Source organism: Mugil cephalus, chromosome 12 (assembly GCF_022458985.1).
Source record: "Mugil cephalus isolate CIBA_MC_2020 chromosome 12, CIBA_Mcephalus_1.1, whole genome shotgun sequence".
In the NCBI taxonomy this organism is placed as follows: Eukaryota; Metazoa; Chordata; class Actinopteri; order Mugiliformes; family Mugilidae; genus Mugil; species Mugil cephalus.
The window spans coordinates 23045303-23066642 of NC_061781.1; the positions used below are offsets into that span (position 1 = coordinate 23045303).

The 21340-nt window shown below is 39.3% G+C and overlaps 1 protein-coding gene across 1 annotated transcript; it reads left to right on the forward strand.

Moving 5' to 3' along the window:
* Window positions 1-217: 217 nt before the first annotated feature.
* On the forward strand, window positions 218-21300 carry rnf17 (ring finger protein 17). The gene is made up of 37 exons (XM_047602095.1): window positions 218-365; window positions 1147-1259; window positions 1500-1597; window positions 1738-1804; window positions 1938-2027; window positions 2151-2242; window positions 2326-2485; window positions 3518-3594; window positions 3873-3947; window positions 4583-4827; window positions 5875-5967; window positions 6132-6290; window positions 6385-6556; window positions 6980-7121; window positions 8869-9056; window positions 9151-9280; window positions 10336-10501; window positions 10660-10775; window positions 10892-11009; window positions 11096-11207; window positions 11516-11773; window positions 12335-12482; window positions 12760-12872; window positions 14118-14208; window positions 14305-14426; window positions 14507-14717; window positions 14817-14928; window positions 16402-16565; window positions 16690-16809; window positions 16941-17021; window positions 17295-17417; window positions 17503-17559; window positions 17660-17770; window positions 17871-18015; window positions 18910-19045; window positions 20616-20802; window positions 20885-21300. The coding sequence occupies exons 1-37, from the start codon at window positions 299-301 to the stop codon at window positions 20978-20980; spliced, it is 4755 nt and encodes a 1584-aa protein (XP_047458051.1). The 5' UTR covers window positions 218-298; the 3' UTR covers window positions 20981-21300.
* The last annotated feature ends 40 nt before the right edge of the window (window positions 21301-21340 follow it).

Sequence of the window (21340 nt, forward strand, 5' to 3'; positions counted from 1 at the left end):
GTTCCTGAACCCATCGCAGGCATTTCAATACAGCTACAAGACCTAAATATAAGAGGAGAATTTAATCTATTTAAAGGCGAGACACGTGGAAACTTAATGAAGCTGAAAGGAAACGTGATAGCCCGTGACATCCTTTAATTACAGCAAATTAAAGGATTGTTTTTTTTAAAAGGCGTAATTGTTCAATTTTGTTACCGTATAACATTTGTGAGGGTATTGAACGCGCCATGCGGTCACGTGGTAAAGACACCTGCGACGTTTCTCTCTTTGACAGAAAAAAAATTATTTAAAGTTCACGATGGACAGAGGCGACGGCCCAAGTGCTGCTATTTGCAGATTATGTGGAGAGATATTCAAACTTCCCGGTAAGATATTTATAACCATTTATTTTTATTTTTTTTTTACAGTTTAACATGCTGACGATAAATCGTATTTATGATGCTAACTACCTAGCGAAGCCGGCTAACTAAATTAGCTCGTGTAGCAGGTGAGTTGGAAGGTGCCTAAATTGACCAAAATGTATTTATATAAATATTAAAAATGAATAAATATATAAATAAAGATGTATCTATATGTGAGAGATCGTAATACAGAGTGTTTTTTAGGCGTTTTTAGTTGTTTGTGATGTTGTGAAGTAGCCAGCGAAGCTAACTAAATTGGCGCAGCCGTAAAGAAGCTGCAAACGTCGCGCTAAACCAGCAGCCATGATTTCAGCAGGTTGATGGTTTATGGCTTAAAAGACGACTGTCGTAAATAAGTGGTGGCGAAAGTACTTTATTATCACAACAAAACAAATTATTTTTCAGTTTTAACAAACGAGATATTTGTTTCAACCATTTATAATAGTTATGAATATATATGTATATATATTTGTCACAACTTCATTTAAATAATGCGCTTTGATGGAATAAATGTATTATATAAAAGTGTTAGAATAATTTATACCTTTGCAGTTGACATTTATTGAAGAGAGAAACTGAAACTTAGATATTGATTCCATCTCGTAAGTATCAATCTGATACCAACGTAGTATCAATACTATTGACACTTTGGTTCTGTTGCGACCACCACTAGACTAAATTATGTTTTTCATTAGCAAACACTGTTGTTTTTGTTGTTGCATTATTCCTGCTTGTCCTTCCCCAGAGGATGACACTGATGGAAACCTCCCTCGGCTGCTTTTGTGTGGCCACACCTACTGCACATCTTGCCTTCAGTCGATTCAGCGTGACAGTGTCATTAGATGCCCGGACTGTGAGGTAAAATTAATAGTAGCTAATCTAAACTCTACCAAGATAAGGCCACGACTCAAGTATGATTTTTATTTTTTTAAATGTTCCTACGGTTTGGTTCATTCATGGTCAGCCAATTAAATTCTCATTGCCTGGCTAATTAAAGTAGAGATGGGACCTTGTGGTCGACCTTGTCCATAAAAGTGTTCAGATATATCTGAGTTTTGCATCAAAATATTTCATGGCAATGTTTCCTCCTCGGTGCAGATCGAGTCCGTTCTCCCTGAAGGAGGAGTGTGTGTCCTGCAGGAAGACAGCAGAATTATAGGCCTGATCTACACTGATAAAATGAACAAGCTCAAAAGGTAAAAATGTGCCTTTAAATGTTGAACTGAGCCACGAATAACTCGAGTGTTGCTTAACAAAATCTGCCTAATCAGCATTTTTGAGAACTGGTATATTTTTGTTTTAATTCTCTGAAATCTCCACCCTCCAACCCTGACAGACAAAAGAGTCGCAAAAAGACCAACATGTCAACATTTATGGATGTGAATGCCAACATTGAGGAGAAGGTGTGTTGGGCTGTTAGTAATGTATTGTTTATTCTTTGTATTTCAGTATTTCATATCAGTTTAGCGTTCCGGTGTATAAAAACAAATATGTAATTTATAGTAAACCTGTCTGGTGATGCTTTCTATATTTTAGCCAGTTGATATCGGGAAGATTGAGAAGGTGGTGGACGAAGCTTTGGCTCAGGCTGCACAAACTCTTGCCCAGCTGGAACACGTCCATGAGGTGAACGCTGCACTAGAATATAAATGTTGTTTATTTTCCAAGAGTGAAAAAGCACATGTTCATCAGAAATACATGAAAACAAACCTGTTGTGTTGTTTGAGCGTGTTTCGTGAATCTGAGTAGACGCTGACGACCGGTGTGAAGACGGAGAGAGCTCGGCTGGAGCTGGAGATCAGACAGGCCACAGAAAAGGCTGTGCAGGCTGTTGAAAAGTGGTATGACTGTTAATTGTCTGTAGTAAATAATGCATGATAATAAGACGACCTGATCTGATCTGATCTGATGGTTGGAATTTCAGGAAAGATGTGCAGCTGAAAAACCTGGAACCACAAGTCTCCATCGGCCAAGCTTCAGTGCGTCACCTCCAGGAGAGGATCAAGGCTTTGCAGATCGCGATGCAGATGGCGAAGGAGATACGTCGCGTCCCCTTCCTGGAAGAATACTGCATCCTCGATAAGGTTCGGTCCATGTAAACACAGGCAAAAATAAACACCACACAGCGAGACAATCACATCCAACAGCTAATAAGCTAAAACACATAAAAACACATAGAGGGTATGTCTGTGACATCACAGCCTGTGATGTCTCCATGGTTACGGCCACTGAGTGACAGTTGATCATGGAGATTAGCAGCATTAGCTTTAACCATAGGATTTATTAGCTTCTAAACTGTAAAATTATCTTAAAGAAAAGGTGAAGAGCTGTTGTGTGATTGATTGAACCAAGAGATGTGAAAAGCAGTCACATATATTTTAACGGATATTTGCCAAAGAACAGAGAAGTAAATGGATCGCTGCATTATGAAGAAACAACTGGAATCCAACGTTACTTCTCATTAAAGCTGTTAGCGTTAGCATCTTTTATTTAGCTACGTTTATCAGAACTGAAATGAACTAAAACCAACTGAAACTGAGGTTAATCCACTTTTCCAAATACTCTAGTGCAAAGCTGTTGGAGCTGAGTTGTGTAAGTATTTCCCAGCGTTGAAATCAGGAGAACTGATTTCTGGCCACATGTCAGTGTTCATGGACCATTTGTTATTTGGTAGTTCTGTTCGTTTCTCCTTAATTTGATCTGATAAACCACATTATTCCCGGTCTCGCTGTATTTACTGACACATTTCACCGTGTTTCCATGACTCCAGTGGTTCTAGTTTCTAGTGATACTCAGTATCGGCTCAACTAAATACCTGGAAAACTTTGTTATCCGATTCAGATAATCTGCAAATACATTTAAACATAAAATTCCTCAGCACTGCGGACAAACTGGGGACATTACTGCTCACAAACTTTTGTCTTTCGCTTGTACACGTTGGAAGTTTAAGTTTCGCTTTACTGTAACTGCACCACAAGTCTGCTGTATAGAGCAGTGTGCAATAAGGTCTTCACATCATCGTGATATATTGTTTTGATTTTGAAATAAATAAATATATATATATACACATCAGATAAAATACAGTAAATTTCGCTCTTTTATTTTGTGTGTTGTAGATTCTAGAGACGCTGCAGGCTCCTCTCGATAAACAGTTCTTGGATATGAAATTCATTCCTGTCGCCTCTGGAATAAGGTTTGTGTTCTTTAAAGAGCTGCTTCTTCGTCCTGGAGGTTACACAACAAACAGTTGTTTAATTAAACAAACAGATTCATTAATTATTCTTTGTTTGTTGTTTCTTACTCATTATTTCACGGATTACTGACATAACAGGACGTGCATAGATCCCTGCACTTACCAGTTTTCCCTCTCCCTAAATATGTCCTTGTGCTCTGGATGCATGAAGCTCTATTGTCTCAACGTGAGCAACAGTTTGTGTGTTTTTGTGTTTTTGAATCTTTCTGTGTTTGCAGCTGCGTCTTCCACTCAGAAGCTCTGAACCAGGGTTTGACGTTGTCACTGAAAATGGAAGAAGGGGAATCAAAGCGGTGAGTCCTTCGCATGAACCCGTTCTCCTTTCCTGTTTAAATGTAGAAATTACATTTTAATTTGATTTAGCTTAGTTAGATAATGAGCATCAACACACTTCACATTTATTCTGATGGAACGAATGAACTTCATGGTTTTCACCAAAAGTTTTACTGTTAATTTCTATTCATTGCGCCAAAAGATTGATCGATTAAAACTTTATTTTAACACGTTAACAGAGCGAACAAGGAAAAACAAAACGAGAAAAGCAAATATAATGAACATGCAGCAAAATCCAAACGAAATCATGCAGCTTTGCAGTTTTGAGTTCACATGCTGGAAAAGGAGTCGGCTGAAGTTAAAAACTTATTAATTAAATTATTAATTAATACTTAATTAATTACATAATCCCAACTCTTCTCCATAGATAAATATAATTTAATTAATTATCCATCTTTCTTAGTAAATACAGTATACTCTTATATTAATAATTACTTATAAATACATAAATTATACTTTTTCCTCGTGCTTCTTGTGCCTATTTCCACTTTAACTTGTATCCTTTTATTAAAAATTAAACATAAAATACTGTGTTTATATGTTGATTCCTTTTTTTTACTCATGAATCATCTTTGTTGTGTTTTTTCCCCGTTAGCTTGTCTGTTCCTCTACTGAAAAACTACCCGCAGACCAAAAAAAGCAGCCGTTATCCACCAGGTCGTAACAAGCAGCCGCAGAAACGCGACCAGGAGAGTTTACGAGTCGACAGAGCGTCGTTCAGAGGCTCCTCTCTGAGCCTGACACCTCATCCCAGAGTCAACTTTTCTCAGCGCCGCCCGTCCTCAGACGGAGGCCCGGACGTGATGATAGAGCAAGTTATCGACGAGGGACAAGAGGACGGTACGTGTCAGACTGTATATTAATCTAGTGACAGTAATGTGTGTTTCAGTTGTTGGTCCTCAACGTGAGAAAGGGAGAAACTTTTACCAAAACTACAGGATTTTAACCTTCACAATCCGTAAAGAACCTCTGTCTCATTTTTACACATCAAAAACACACATCAAAAATGTAACGAAGATGCTTTGCTCTCTAGTTTTCCCAAAAAGACCATCTTGATTCTGCAGCTGCTGCTACTGGTTTGCTGCATGTGTGCTGACGAAAATCTTTGAGTTGGCTCCCTGTGTGTTTCAGGATCGATTTTATGGTTCTTTTATAAGTGTCTTAACTGTCTTTTAGTCTTTTTTTTTTTTTATCTGACCTACTTTTATCATATCAGTCCTCTGGCACCGGCCTTTTAATCATCCCCATAGTTTAAACTATAACCAGTGGTGAAGCTGCGTTTACACTCTAAAATCCCAGTAAAATATCACTCAGCTGTTGAATCCTTCATTTATCTTTTTCATTTATCCTTTACTCTTTAGTCTCTTAATATTATTTTATTATTTTGATTGTTAAATTCGTTTAATTTATTTATTTTATTAATTTTAATTTATTTTATCTTTAAATCTTAAACTTTTATATTTCCCTCCTTATTTCATCATTCACCATCATTTTATCCTCAACTTACAGTCTTTTAATCTTTAGTTTTTGGCTCCACTGTTTCCTCATGGGGGGGAGGCCTCCACACTGGGAGGTGGGTCTGGTCTGGTCTGGTCTGGTTTACCTGCAGGGACGTCATGTTGGGATCTCTCAGGACTTTGGGGAACTGGGGGGTTGTGCACCTTGTGTAGAGTTTACTCTGGTCTTTCTGTCTCTGTGGTCGCAGACTGTGGCGCCTCTTGGTGTGGACGACCCCCCCATAGGTGGTTTTTCCTCACCTGGATCGTTTGCACGTTTGTGTGTGTGGGTCTATATGTGGAGTTGGTTTTTATTATTTGTTGTAATGTTCTATGTTTTTGTTTATGAAAAGTGTATAAATAAAGTTTGTATCGGTTGATTTTTGTGCAGCTCTTCCACCGACTGGTCCTGAGATGGCGAGTGACAAATGGAGAATCCACAGGAAAAGAAAAAACCATCAGGTCTTTGTCAATAAAAGAAATGGTAAAAACCCCCATAGGATTCTTTTAATCTCCAGTTTGGAGGATCAATTATCAATTATCCATCAGCTCTGCACAGATTTACTTAACAAAACCATGTATTTCTAGTATTAAGAAAACCTCTGAAAAGCCTCCTGTCGTCTGATACGTGATCATTTTCTCTTGCAGTTGTCCAGTGGGTGGTGGTGACACACGTTGTGAATCCGAGTCACTTCTACGTCAACTATTTAGCTGAGAAGAGGGAAAGCGAGATCCTGTCCAAGAAGATCAACAGCCTCTGCTGTGGAGAGGATTGTCTCTTCGGTTCGAGCGACACAGTCGAGGCCGGTGTGTGTTTGTGTGTTTCCACGTTATTATCCGGTGTCTGTGATTCGACACATCCACTGGTCGTGTGTTTTTAGTGTCTGTGCTCCTCTTTCAGGCTCCGTGGTCTTTGTGAGGTGGAAGGAGGGTCTCTGGTGTCGGGCCTCCGTGGTTGAAGTCGTGCAGAGCGGCTGTGTGGGCGCTGTGGACGCCTGCCCGGTCACCCAGGTGTCCAGCCTGCAGGTGTTCTTCCTCGACCACGGGCTCATCAAAACAGTCCTCATAGGAAGGTAACTCCTACCACAGATTTACTTTCTGATCCGAGAAAAATTCAGGCGATACCAATCCAATAACGATACTTAGCAGAGTATTTCAAATCATAGCTTCATAAAGAATACAAGACATCAGAGTCAATTATTAATTTATATTAAGCAACAACAGTAAAACCAAACAGACACAATCACACAAAATATAAAAAAGAGAAATAAGTAAAATAACAAGACCATTAAAATATTGTTTTACTATTAAGAACTACTATAAAATGAAAACTGTGATGTGTTTCACAAGGTTTGTTGTGTCGCCTCATATCACAGAAGTATCGATTTTCAGATTTTCGGTATCAGTATCGATCCACACGTCACCACTAGTTAAATCAAAGCAGCTGGATTTACCTGAGTTTACTTGACCTCGACTCTCTGACTCTTTTTCCCCAGTGAGGACGGAAACACTGAGTCTACGCTGACGTCTGTGAACAACCACCTGAAGAAAGTGGGTCCAGCGTTGAGCTCGGAGCTCAGTGTCTTTGCTCCTCAGGCTGTTAGATGTGCACTGAAGGACCTGGTCCCATATGACCTGGTAAGACCACCGAGCTTTATAAAGACACTTCATCAGCTTTTGACTTTTGTTTGTTTTGTTTTTGTTTTTGTTTTCTCTCACTGTTGGTAGATACTGACATTTCAGAAAATATAAACAGGAAGCTGAATGTTGTCTGTGATGCATGAAGAGGACAGGAAAGCAACAACGTTTGAGGGAACCAATACATTTAAAACTAGGTTAAACGTAGGGCTGGGACTAGTGCAGATGCTAACGGTCGTAACCAGACCGAAAAGCAACTCAGATTTGGGTGCTAGTGAATTTATAATTAGCTTAGCCACCTTAGCTTTAGCCAAATCAAGTCAACTTTATTGTCAGTTCTGACATGTGCAACATGAAGGATTGAAATTATCTTCCTCAAAGCCCTACGGTGCAGCAGCTAAACACAAAATGTAGTGAGTATATAAATATAAAAATATATAAATATATCCTGTATATAGAAAGTAGACTAAAGAGACATAGTGCATGACAATATACATAAAGTGGCTGATGCAACCCTGAGTTGAATAGTGCAGAAAAGAATGAGTGGAGTGAATGGATTTGTTCATATTGTGTTTTGTCAGTTTTTCACCTGCATGGATGTAAATAAACCTTTAACCTTTAAAATGGTCAAATGTTTGTCCAAAGTCTCCACAGATAGAGACCGGGCACCTGTTTTTATTATGATCATTACTGTGTTGTGAATTTTATTTTTATATATATTAATTTATTCCTTATGTTTAGTGCTATTTATATTATTTAAATTAATATTCTGTTCAACTTGCACGTCATAAAATGCCTTTAAAATAAAAAGGCACCGTTCTTTTTATTCTTTAAACACCAGTTTGGCTCCGGTAAAACCTTTATTATACCCGTCCCTACTTAAAACAGTCAGGAAATCAAACTTTTGTTGTTGTTTTTTTTTATTTTTTTGACAGGTAACAGATATGGGCACATTTTAAAGTTGTTAGATCGATTGTTTTCTTCAGCATGCACTGAACCTGACAGTTATTATTCCAACATCCCTTTTAATTACTTTAAGAACTTTCTAATTCATTTTAATAATTAATGTTTGAGATTTGTACTAAAGGTTTGTAACTATTTGTTATAAATCCAGCAGTTTATTAATTAATGAAGAAAATAAACTGAACTTCAGTCATAATGTCCTTGTTTTACATTAATACACGAGTGACTTAATTTATTCCTTATCTTTAGTTGTATTTATATTATTTAAATTAATATTCTGTTGAACTTGCATGTCACAAAATGCCTTTAAAATAAAAAGGCACCGTTCTTTTTATTCTTTAAACACCAGTTTGGCTCCGATAAAACCTTAATGATACTCGTCCCTACTTAAAACAGTCAGGAAATCAAACTTTTATTGTTTAAGATGAGTTAATGGTTGAGATTTGTACTTTAGGTTTGTAGCTATTTGTTACAAATCCAGCAGTTTATTAATTAATGAAGACAATAAACTGAACTTCAGTCATAATGTCCTTGTTTTACATTAATACACGAGTGACTTAATGATTGAACAAATAATATTATAACAGTCAGGAGGCACATTTTACTGGTGATACTTCTCAGGTATCAGTTAAGAAAGACACAAAGGTCTGAGTCTTTCCTCTTTAAACACTTAACGGATGCAGCTTTACAGCATGAAGAGTTTGTGTAATTACTATTTATCGTATATGAAGCTGCAGCGACAGGATTAATAATAATAATGAGTCTATTTTCTGTGTGTGTGCAGATAAAAGGCTGGAGTGCAGAGGCTCGGGTTGAGTTCTGTAAAATCGTTGGATCTGCAGCGGTCGAGATGAGACCTTTGGGTCAGGACAGAGATTCTCTGTTGGTGGATCTGAGAAAAGCTCCGATGAATCAGTCCAGTGATGTTCCCATCTCCGTCAGAGAGTATCTCGTGTTCATCGAGGTGGCCAGGTACAGATGTGGGCGAGTTAGTAGGAGAAATTTAAACTGAATCAAATTGATATGATCTGAATCTGTGTTTTTTTTCTTTCATAATTTCTTACAGGTTTTATTCTCCAGTGATCGTTGGTAACAGGCCTCTGCTGTATTATCCTCCTGTTTACCCTAAAACAAACACACAGCTTGATGCTGTGGTTTCTCACATCAATGACCCGTCTGACTTCTACATCCAGCTGGTACTTAAATAAACATGTTATATATATATATTATATGTTATAACATAAACACAAATATATGTTTAATACGCCTTAACGGTCCATTTATGTTTTGGTTATTGGATTTTCCGTCCAGAAAAGGAAATTAAAAAACAAAAGAAATGAGCGGTTATTTAATTTTCATTTTATAATTTGAAAATTGAAATTGAAATTCAAGGTGTTTTTCTTTATCAGAGTCGAGAACGGACAAAACAAAACTTTACGAAAAATAAAATCGTTAGAGGCCAGAAACAAAAAGCACCTGTTTTTTCATATTTTACAACCGGAAGTTGTCGTTTTAAAAGTAAAAGCACGAATGAGGACAATTGTTTCCGCTCAAATACATGACTTCTGTCTGTGGTTTCCCTAATCCAGGCTAAAATGTCTTTGTAGCTTTACTCTGATGTTATTTCTGACTGGGAAAAATACATGCGTGTTAATGTAAATAGTTAAAAATAGCTCTGTTTGCCAAATTTATACATAAGATGTTGAAATTTACACAGGAAAAAGGGAATCCTGTCCTTGTATCAAAGAAATGCAACATATATTTTCTTCAGAGACAAGAACTTTGTGCTTATTTTAAGAAATCAAGCAACAAAAAGCTTCACCCATTGACAGATTGTTTGTTTTCTTAATACAAGATGATTTGATTGAATATAAGAATATTTCGCTTATTTCTAGTAACACTGTTTTTTCAGCGTGCACTTTAGATTTTCAGTCAAAGTTATAAAAATGGTTTATTAAACATGTTTGTGGTTTTCACAGTGAAAAATCAAACTTTTTCCTACTCGGATATTATGGTTTTCATGTGGTTTTAGGTCCAGTTTGTTAATACAGTTTGTTAAAATTAGAAAAAAGAAATAACTGTAAAATAACACATGTGAAGTTGTGCTGAAAAGAATGAAACCAAACAAGGCAACAATGTAAACAGTTTTTTTAAGGGATGAAATATAAATTATAGACTCTAGATGGTTAAAAAACAAAACAGACTCAGATCCCAGGGACAGCGTCTTGACCTCCGCCTCCTCCTCCTCCAGGTTGACAACATGGAGTCCTTGTTGCTCTCGGCGAAGCTGCAGGATTGTTACAACGCATCGTCGACGGTGTTCGGAGAAGATGAGCTCAGCATCTACTGCCCCGTGAACGGACAGGCCTGCGTCGCCCGCTTCGAGGACACGTGGTGGTACAGAGCTCAGGTCGTAGGTGAGGGTGTGTTCACGTGTCTGGTCCGGGGTGGGAAAAAGCCACGTTAACGAATGACACGTCCAAAAGATGTTCATTTACTTACTCCTGTGGGGTGGTTTTAATGTTGTGGCTGATCTCTTTACCAACACTGGCTCGTGTGTTGCTGTCGTGTGCAGGTCTCCCAGGTCGAAACAAAGCGGAAGTGCGATACGTTGACTTCGGCAACAAAAAAATCCTCTCGGTCAGCGACTTGAGGAAAATAAAAGACGAGTTCTTTGCCCTTCCCTCCATGGTGAGGACACAGTTTGATAAGAAAACGTAGTAAAACGACTAATTTCCCACTAGATTTCTTACATTTTTAAACCCAGCCTCATTATGTCGATGGGATGTTTCTCCTCTGCTGTTCAGGCGATTCACTGCTGTTTGTCTGATGTGATTCCTGTGGATGGAAACACCTGGAGCGACGCCTGCATCAAGAGATTCATCAGCCTAGTTCACCAGAAGCTGGTCTCTATCATTGCTAAAGGTGCTGTAATAAAAAGCTCTTCTTTTCATTTTTACACATTTTAAGTCAGTGAAACCTGAAAAGTCACGTGTTTCGTCCTGTAACAGGCCCAAGGTCTGAACCTCTCCCAGTTAAAGTGTTTGAAGGCGACCTGAACGGACCAGTAGTCGACATCGCTGAGCTGCTGGTGCAGGAGGAGCTGGCCTGCTTCACACAGGGGTAAAAACCATCTGAAATCATTTCAATCAGTCAGTCAGACTTTATTTATGTTGCACTTTTCATGCATAAAAAAATGCAACACAAAGTGCTTCACTACGAACGATACTAGAAGAAATGAAAACAATAAAAACAACATATGATATTAATAAAAAAAGGGTAAAAACAAAAGAAAACAGTGAAATCTGGATACATAAATAACAAAAAATAATAAAGAGAGTAAAAGGACACTCGGTTAAAAGCTTAAAATCATTTCCACCCTTTGTCGTCTTCCCGTCTCTCGCTAACTTGTCCAATTTGTCCTCCTAAAGACCGAAGTCCAAGAAAGACGTGTCCACTGGGAAGGAATCCACAGTGTGGGACCCTCCACTCGAGCTCGACTCTGCCCCAGATGGAGCCGATTCCCCGGCCCAGCTTCTCTCCGTGGACAAGAGCGAGGACCTGCAAGAGTTTCAGCCTCAGCTGAAGCTTCCGGCCGAACTCAAAGACCTGAAAGTCAGAGTCAGTCACATCAACTCACCGAGCAGCTTCTACGTCCAGTTCACACAGTACGACTCTCAGCTCAAAAGGTTAGTGATTAAAAAAACAAAAAAACATGATTTTATAAACTTTTATGAACCTAATATTGGTACAGATAAGTCATTTTAAGGATTTGGTAGTTTACTTCAGTACTTATAAGATCTAAGATGGGGCCTCGGTGCTATGCTCTCTGGTACTTTTTTACTTTTTAGTGTTGTTGTACAGTTTTCTATTTCTTTTTATTTTATGTTATTTTTATTTTGTAACATAGGGCAAAGTGACCGGGGTCAAATTCCTTGTATGTGTTCACATACGTGGCCAATAAAGCTGATTCTAATTCTGATTCATTCACATCATACGAGCAGGATGACGTAGGGCAGCTTCACCCATGTGCTTCCTAAATGTAACAACACATTCGATTTGTTTGATTGAAAAAAAAAAATGGACAAACTTTTTGAGCTGCTCGCAGCCCTGGAGCTTCTACAGTGACACAGTCTGACAGGACGTCCAGAGACTAAATCAGAATGTGACGGGCATCGAAGCCTTTTGACACTTTTGAATATTTAATGCTTTAATAATTTAATTATTTTTTTTTTATTTTCTTTTTACAGGATCTGTGAGCTTGTGAAGCAGGAGTTTGTCCTGGTGGAGCCTCAGGAGGTGACGTTGAAGGCCGACACTTACTGTGCTGCTCACATTAATGGAGTTTGGGAGAGAGGACAGATCTGCTCTGATGTCACATCGAACAACATTGCAGAAGTACAAAAATACTTTCTTCTTTTTCACTTTTTACTTTTTTACTTAAATTGTCAGTGTAACTCAGCTGATCACCAATCTCTACGCAGCTACGCGTAACGGTCACTTCTTTCTTCCCTTTGATTATGATTAATGATTAATGAATCTTTATAAATGAGGTGTTAAGTGCAAACTTAGAGCCACAGTATCCAGTTGGAACTTCCCTGATTCCCTTTAAAAACATTGTAAGACTCACAGCTCGCGCTGATGATGTTGATGCGTCTCTGTCGGCCGGTACCAGGTGAGACGATGTGACCACGGCAACACTGTGAAGCTCCACGTCAGCAACCTGCGGCCGCTGCCACCGTCCCTGATGGGATCCCTGGCACTCGAGTGCTCTCTCAATGACATCAGGTACCTCACACATAGAGTTTATCTATAGATTAAAACAAAATATACTCTGGGCGAGGCTTGGTGGTTGGACTTTTAATTTAATGGGTGTAACAGGACATGTATTTGTACTGAACCGTTTAGTTCGGTGCAGGGCCGTGCACGGGTGAGTTGTGTGTGTTTATTTTCCACCTGCCACTACATGTCCATCCTTTGTGTGTCATGGCTACAGCTACTGATAAACAAGAGCTTCCACAACATCACAAACTCAACTCAACTTTGTTTATATAGTACTTCAAAAAAAACAGCTACAGAGACAAAGTGATGTACGTGGGTAAAATAAGAGCATAAGACATGAAACAAACAATTTAAAAACTATAAAACAATAGAAAATAATAATAAAAAGCACTAAAAGCACCATACGAGTGCAGACTCTCGTCCTGGATTGATGCCAAGGTTTTAAAAATGGACAGTGAGGGCGAACTCACCTGAAACTGCACCACCTCAGTGTGAATATCACTGCTACAAGAAAAAAAAAAAGACACCTTAGTGCAAACGCAACTGAATTCGTCCTTTAACAGCCAACTATAACCTACTAATTCAGATCAGGCCAAAGTTAAATAAGGTTGAGTAAAAACTGAGCTGGAGCTCTTAGTGCTGCACTTTACTTGTTGAAAAGTTTTGTTAAAAGCTGTATTTTATTTTATTTTGTAGTTTTCAATCATGCAACAGTAACAACAGTAAATAATAAAGACAAACAAATAAATAAATGATAATAATAACAATAAAATTATTTGCGAAAATCGAATTAATGCATAAAAAATAATAATAACTAAATAAATAAGACAGTTATTACACTGTGACACACGTGTCACTAAGACAAACAGGTGTTAATGTTTCTATATATTCAATAAAAGGTTGTCAGGTCTTTAAAAACGAGTCATATGAGGAATTTATTTTTATAATATTTCATATATTTTTTGTTTGAGAATATTTAATTACTTAAGTAATTACCTGGCAGCACTTTGCAATCATATTCTATTTTAATTAATAATTAATAATTGTTGGTTTGCAAATAATAAACAACAAGCAAATTTAGGTTTTGCATTTTGTTCCCATACTTCAGCAAAAATTAACCAAACCACGAGTATCTAACTGTGATTTTTCTGTGTCGTTGCACCCGTAGTTGTATATTTTATAGTAGTTATTTGTAAACTGTACCAATACTTTCTCATGCTCCTGTTCTGTGCTTTGTCTTTTCTGTTGCAGACCAACAGGAGGTCGATCGACTTGGACAAACACAGCCTGTGACTTAATTACCTACTATCTGAAAGGAGCTTCAGCTGTTATGAACATCAAGGTTAAATCCCACATTTTGCATTTTTATCTCTTCTCTGTGAGGCTGTAATTTCCTCCTCCTTCCTTTTTTTTTTAATTGTTTTTTCTCATTGTCCAGGAGTTTACAGACGAGCGTCCAGTCCCCGTCACTTTGTTTTGCTCGAACAGAAACGGACAGTTAATCAGCATTGCAGACTTTCTGGTCAGCGAAGGCCTGGCCCTCAAGGAGAGAAAGACCAGGTCTGTGTGTGTTTGTGTGTTTGTGTGATAATAAGTGATTTACAGATCTTGGATAACATTGTCATTGTGTGTTGTTGCAGAGAAGCTGTGGTTCAACAACCCAAAGAAACTGATGCAGTGATCGAGATAAAACCTGATGTCAAGAGTAAAACTGACCTGTCTGCTGTTGTCGTCTCGTCCTCGTCCTCGTCCTCCGTCGTCCCTACAACCACCACCACCTCCTCCACCTCCATCAACGCCGCCGCTGCTTCAAAACCAACTCACCACCGCACCATTTTAACGGCTGAGAAGGTTATAACACACACACACACACACTTGACGGATAAATGAGCACGAGAAAAAGTCCACTCAGACTCAAGCTTTTCGTGTCCTTCGTGTGTGTGTTTGCAGGTGAAGACGCCGTTGTATCGTCCTCCAGAGCTGCCGTGTCCTGGTCACATCCAGACACGTGTCACCGCCATCGGCGAGGACGGTCTCATTTACGCACGGACACAAAATGCAGGTACAATATTGGATAATATTGTTACACTTATATGCAAATACAATTCACACATGAGACAGTCACGTCTAGTTCTCGTCCTTTCATAATAACCTGTTTTTTTTACAATTTACTTATTTCGAACAAATAGTTTTTAAACTATTTGTATTCGAGAACAAGAAAAACATCCCTTTGATCATGTGACCTCAGTGAATATTTGTGAGTCTCCCCGGATTCAGTGGCGTTCAGGAGTCAGGAGCATCACTACGTTTTGTCGAATAGATTTATTTATTTGTTTTTTACTTTAACTGGGTTGTGGAGGCAACAAATACATTTTATGAAGCAGAGTTTGACCTGGAGATTATTATTAGTGTTGAGACGTCTGCAGTCAGGTTCTCTCATGTTAGCATTCGTCTTCGTTAGCATTCGTTAGCTCATTAAATCAGACTATTGTCTTTTGGTAAATGGTAAATACTCTTGTTTTTTATACAGCACTTTTCTACCTATTGGTACTGAAAGCTTTTACAGTCACAGACGTTCAGTGTCTTGTTCAAGGACACTTGACTTCATGTGGTACATTCTGGGGATTGAACCTGTAACCTTTCTACCTGCTGAGCCACAGTCGCCCCCTATTATCTCCCACAAACACCAAATCATCATCACATCATATGTTCTGCTCCTTCAAGTCAGAATAAATCACCTCTATTAGCTGCATTTAACACAAAACATCAACCAATGCTGCAGATACATCCATAATTATTATAATGGATAATTAAAAATACTTATTTTTACACTTATATCCTAAATTGGAAGTGTGACTAAAAGAAATTGAGTTTTACATCTATTTTGAATTTTATACTATTTTTACCCTCAACAGATACAAATACTGGATGCTTTGCCCCAATACATATACACATATATATACATACATATAAGTTAAATAACTAAGGAAAGGAAAAAAGCAACAAACAGCATGTTTTTATAAATTATAAAATAAATAAAAGAATAAAAAATATATGATAAAAAAACAGTGTACACACACATATTTTGGGTTATATAGTTATGTTAGTAGCTGCCGTGCGTTCTACAAAGAAATAAATGGTTTATTGCATTAGTTTGATTAAGTGCATGTACCTCAAGTCGTCACTTGCTGCGAGATTACGTTGCAAAATCCAAATATCCCAATAAAAAACACCTACATTTCTAAAAACCTCTCATATCTAAGGCTAAAACATTTTTATAATCTCATTAGGTCGTTTTTTTAGACGTATCGATATAAAAGTTTATCTCAAAAGTGCAATGGAAACAGTTTTTTCCCACTTTCCTGTCACTGGAAAAGGGACCAGTGACCAGTTCATTTAAAGTCTCGACAACTTAAGTGATTATTTAATTATGTGACGTCACATAAAGATGAGACTTTACCGTGGAAACACGTCCCAAATCGCAGTTTGCACTGTGTGTAAATGCAGCTGGTGAGTGTATATTTATGTTTGTCAGAGTATGAGCTGGAGCAGCTTAAGCAGAGGATTCAGCAGAGCCTGAGGACGTGGCCCACGCTGAAGCCCTACACCTGGAGGTCGGTCCAGGGCTGTGCCATCATCGGAGCCGACACCCTGTGGTACCGAGGGCAGCTGCTGGAGGTGCAAGGAGGGAACATCACGGTGGGGGAACCCACATCCACACACAAGCCCTTCCCTCTTAGAAGTAGATTCAGTTCTCTCTGATGTGATAAACTGCCTCTGCATGAAAATCAATGCTCAGCGTTGCTTGTTTGTGCGCTTACAGGTTCAGTATGTGGATTATGGCCTAGTGGAGAACATCCCGATGGTCCATGTTTACCCCACGCTGCTGTGTGACGACGTTCCTCAGCTCTGCATGCCCTGCCAGCTGCTTGGCATCAAACCTGTGAGAGATCTCGATGTGCTCAACATAGCTAATGCATCACAAGAATGCACACATGCATTTAGCACCTGCTCGATCCTAGACTTTACTCTTATCACACTGGTTGACACATCTTCTTCCTCTCACCTCCTCAGATCGGTGGGAAGTGGCAGAGCGATGCCGTGGCCCTTCTGAGAGAACTGTTACTGAACCGCAGTGTGGACATGCAAGTCGTGGTAAACGTTAACATTATGTTTTCATGGAGAAAATCAAGATTAATGACGTTATCATATATGGATCCTTGCCCTTAAGTGGTGAACATGTATTTAGAGCATTAGAACATAATGTTAGGACACTTCTTCTTCTTTATGGTGCATAATAAATCAGTTATATTCAGAGTTCCTAAACCTCACTGAGCGTCACAAAGTTACCAAATATGATTCTTTGCCCCATAAGCTGTTAAATAATATGTTTTCTAACTCCTTTTTCTAACTGTTTTTGTGTGTTAGGAGCTGCCAGCTGATCCGAGGGGACCTCTCACAGTTCACATCTTCTTGGACGGTCTGAGTCTCAACGAGATCCTGTGTCACCACGAGCACGTCTCCGTCGACCAGACGCCCTCAGAGCAGAAGGTCTGTGTGTCCTTCCTGTTTTCTGTTTCCCTAAGACGAAGCATCCGTAGTTATTTTTTCTGTAATATCTTGCGTTTCATTGCAGGGACTCTCAGTGATGTCAAGCGCCCGCATCTTGGACGACTGGGATTTCAGCACTGAGGTATTTTCAAAGAGGAAACGTGCACAGTTTATTCATTCATCCATCCGTCTATCGTCCATGTAGACATGGTGAGACACTGACACAGAGTCTGTGTCCTCAGGGTCTCGAGGCCCCTCTGGAGCCCATGTTGGGGCCCTTTGTCAACCCGAAGCTGCCAAAGGAAGGAGAGGAGTTTCCAGTCAGGGTCAAGCACCTGAGGACCCCCAATGAGGTAACGATGTAAAAAGTGTAGCAGCTTCAGAGTCAGAGTCTGAACTTTAACAAACTTTTTTTGGATAAGAAATCAAGTGTTTGTCCGTCCTGTCCTGCAGCTGTTCCTGTGGCCTCTGGAGACACCTGGCCAGGACCAGGACCAGGACCAGGACCAGGAGGTTGATGGAGAGACTCTGGATGAGGCTTTGACGAGGATCAATGAAAGCATCGACAGTTTGCCACCGCTCACCAGCTTCCCCTGTGGTAATACACACAGATATTAGGAGGTGTTCACACATATTGACTTTAACATTTTATTTCTCCACGGGCATTTAAACACTTTCCAACCTGAACACCTGTTTTTACATCCACTGGATCAGTGATTCTCAACCAGTGGGTCGTGACCCAAAAGTGGCCGTATGGTGCGTTCCATTTGTACTCAGAAGTTGGAATTTCCTGAACTAGGGCTGCACGATAAATCGATAAAAAAATCACGATCTCAATTCACACATACACGTGATTCTTTAGCATTTTATTTCACGAGCAGCATCACAAACAAATGCTCCCATTTCTTCCCGGATTTTTTCAAGCGCCCCTAAAGGCAGCACTGCCGCTGACTCCTCCCTCGAACGCGTGAGTCCATCAGTGGAGGAAACCTGTCTGTAGTTGAGTGTGTGGAAACAGTGATGGAGAGAAGCAGAGAGAAGTCAGCGGTAAAGAGAGTTAAATGGATGGTGAAGGTGGTAGCGGCAATAAACATTTTGTAAAAAAAAAATTGTGCCAAAGGATCATGATCTCAATTCTAAGCAAAAAAATTGCGATTCACATTTTTTCCAGAATCGTGCAGGTGGTATTAAGACCAGTTCGGTAGATAACAGCTGATGTTGTTTTGCTCCAGACTTTTCTTCCTGTAGTTTATCAACACGGGCGGCTCAGTGTGTTTTCTCCGGTTTCCTCCCACCTCCTATAGGACGTGCTCGTTAGGCTGATTGGTGACTCTAAATTGACCCTGGGTGTGAGTGTGAATGGTTGTTTGTCTCTTTTAGCCGTGTCTCCGGCCTTTCGCCCCAATAACAGCTGGGATAGACTCCCTAAGACTCACTAAGATGAGATGAGCTTATCAACACCTCACTCTGTGTTTTATTTATTTATTTTAAGGCGGTCCGTGTCTGGCAGAGTACAGCGACGGGAGGTATTACCGGGCCAGGATGCTACATTTCACCAGCGTGGACCCGGTCAAGATCCTCGTCCAACACGTTGACTTCGGCTCTGACGACACTCTGCCCACCAGCAAGTACGGACATTTTCATTTAGTGTTTTCTGTTTTCAGTTTAACAACGGCAACGTCACAACAACTTGTGTTAATGACCAGAGGGACACACAGTACGTAGATAACTCTGAGACATGACCTGAGCTTTAGTTTGCTTTGCATTTTTAATTTCTCCAAGGTGTTTGGGATCAGTAGGACCTAAGAACTATAAAAACTAAGCATCATCTTTGAACAGGAAAAAATCACATTCTTATATGTGGACAAAAGGATTATTTTTCTGTATATTATAATAAAGTCACCGATATGTAACAAAAAAAGACACAATTACGGATAATGAATTCCCAATGTCCCCAAACGAGTTATTTATAGCTCGTTAGTATTGACAGTATTTGTCATGTTTGCGCATCATATTCAACTAGAAAAGTAAATAAACAGAAATAAACAAGTTTCAGCTATAAAATGTGATGAGGTTTTGTGCAGGTTTTTTGAAATGTCCTCATCATGTTTTTACACCAACTAGTCTCTAGTTATGACGATAAATGTCTAAATGAAGCAGAATAAGAAGCTGCTATAATAAAACTTAACGTCCCCGTATGAGGACGCAGGGTCTCAGAAGGTTAAATTATGTCGCGTATATACCAGTATTGATGATAATCAGGTGGTATTAAAAAAAATGAAACTTCAGTATTGTGTTAAAAACGCACATGATGATAATATCGTGTGACCTCATTCATTTTTACAAATATGCTGAACGGGCTGAAATCAGGGAAACTGAGGTGGGAATAAATCAAGACAAAGATGGTGATGAAGGAGGAGAGGAACCAAGAGAGGAGAGAATTCAAATTAGTTCTAATTTTATTTCCATAGCAGACTTTTAAAGTTGCTGCTCTCTGCTTCCTGCCTCAGGCCATGAGCCTGTAACCATCCTCTTTGCTCCTAAAAGTTATTGAAGCCGGCGGCGGTCAGATTTTTCTAGCGCGTCTACTTGTGTATTTACGGTACAAGGTCACTGTGAACAGGAATGAAGACAATATTTGAACAAACCTACGAAGGAAAAGGTTTTATGACCTGAGGTTGGGTGACTTTGTCAGTATTTTTCTTCAAAAGTATTATCATATAGTTTATAGTAATATACTATAATACTAATATTTTGAATGTAATTCACTTCTCAAAAGAGAGAAAATAACAAAGTTGGATTTTTGACGCTATTATTTACATATTTGTTGATATCGTGAAAACACCGTGTAGTGAAAATTTTATATCGTGACAGCCCTCGTTTAAATGTGAGTATCTTTAAATGGACACAGACACAGGAAGAGATGAGCAGCGACTATGGAAGGTCTTTGAAATTCATCACGTTGTTGCAAACTTGTATTTCTGTGTGAGAGGAAGAACAACATTTTCCACAAGGAAACACGTAAACAAGTTTGGTACCTGTGAATCTAGATGGATCAGACCTAAAACCACTAACTATAAAAGGTTGGACTTGGCTGAATCCTGATCCGATCACTTAAAGAATGAATCTACCGATGTCGTGGACCCTCTCCCGTGTCTGTTCTGATAATCCCTTCCTTCTTTCCTTCCCTCCCGTCAGGCTGCGTCAGATCCCGGCTAAGCTGCTGAAGTTTCCAACCCAGGTGCTAAAGGTCAAAGTCGCCGGCTTCAAGGCTCCGAGCGTCAACAAGCAGGAAGACGTCCTCCCCTACAGCCCCGAATGGAGCGTGAAGGCAGCGATGGACATGGTCGACCTGCTGCACAACAACATCACGGCCTCTGTAGTGGTGAGACGCCTCCAGCATTTAACCACAACCAGAGAGTTGTAGGTGTAAAGTTAAGTGTCTTTCTCCCTTGTTTTCTGTTCAGGCTCTAGATCCTGAGCTCAAAGTTCTGCTGTACGACGAGGAAAGAAACCTGGTCCACCTGCCTCTGGTGGCCAGCGGTCTGGCCGAGGTCGACTGAAGCAGAGACGCTCTCAGTTCAGGTTTTCTGCTTCATTTCAAACAGGAAAATCAGATTTAGACATTTTTTTGTTTTGTTTTTATAAATTATCCTCGACTCAAATCAGAGTCGACACTGAAACAGATTTCAACATTTCAAGATTTGAACTCTTTATTTTAAATTTTTCCATTTCTTGCCGTGTTGTTTTTTTTTGTTCTGCTGTTCTTAGATTGCGTTGCAAGAAATGCGTTTACTTTTACATGGTGTTGCTGTGGAGCAGGGTTTTCTTTTTATATATTATTTGGCTGCTGTGTTTATAAAAATAAAAGTCTTGCACTGCAGTGGTTTACGTTCCCTTAATAAATAAATTTAAAACAATTA

Bases quoted from the DNA above. Each gene is read 5' to 3' on its own strand.
- rnf17 (XM_047602095.1), top strand. From the start codon at position 299: ATGGACAGAGGCGACGGCCCAAGTGCTGCTATTTGCAGATTATGTGGA. The intron at 14,427-14,506 runs GTCTGTGTGTGT...GTGTTGTTGCAG, and splicing joins CTCAAGGAGAGAAAGACCAG to AGAAGCTGTGGTTCAACAAC. The intron at 18,016-18,909 runs GTAATACACACA...ATTTATTTTAAG, and splicing joins GCTCACCAGCTTCCCCTGTG to GCGGTCCGTGTCTGGCAGAG.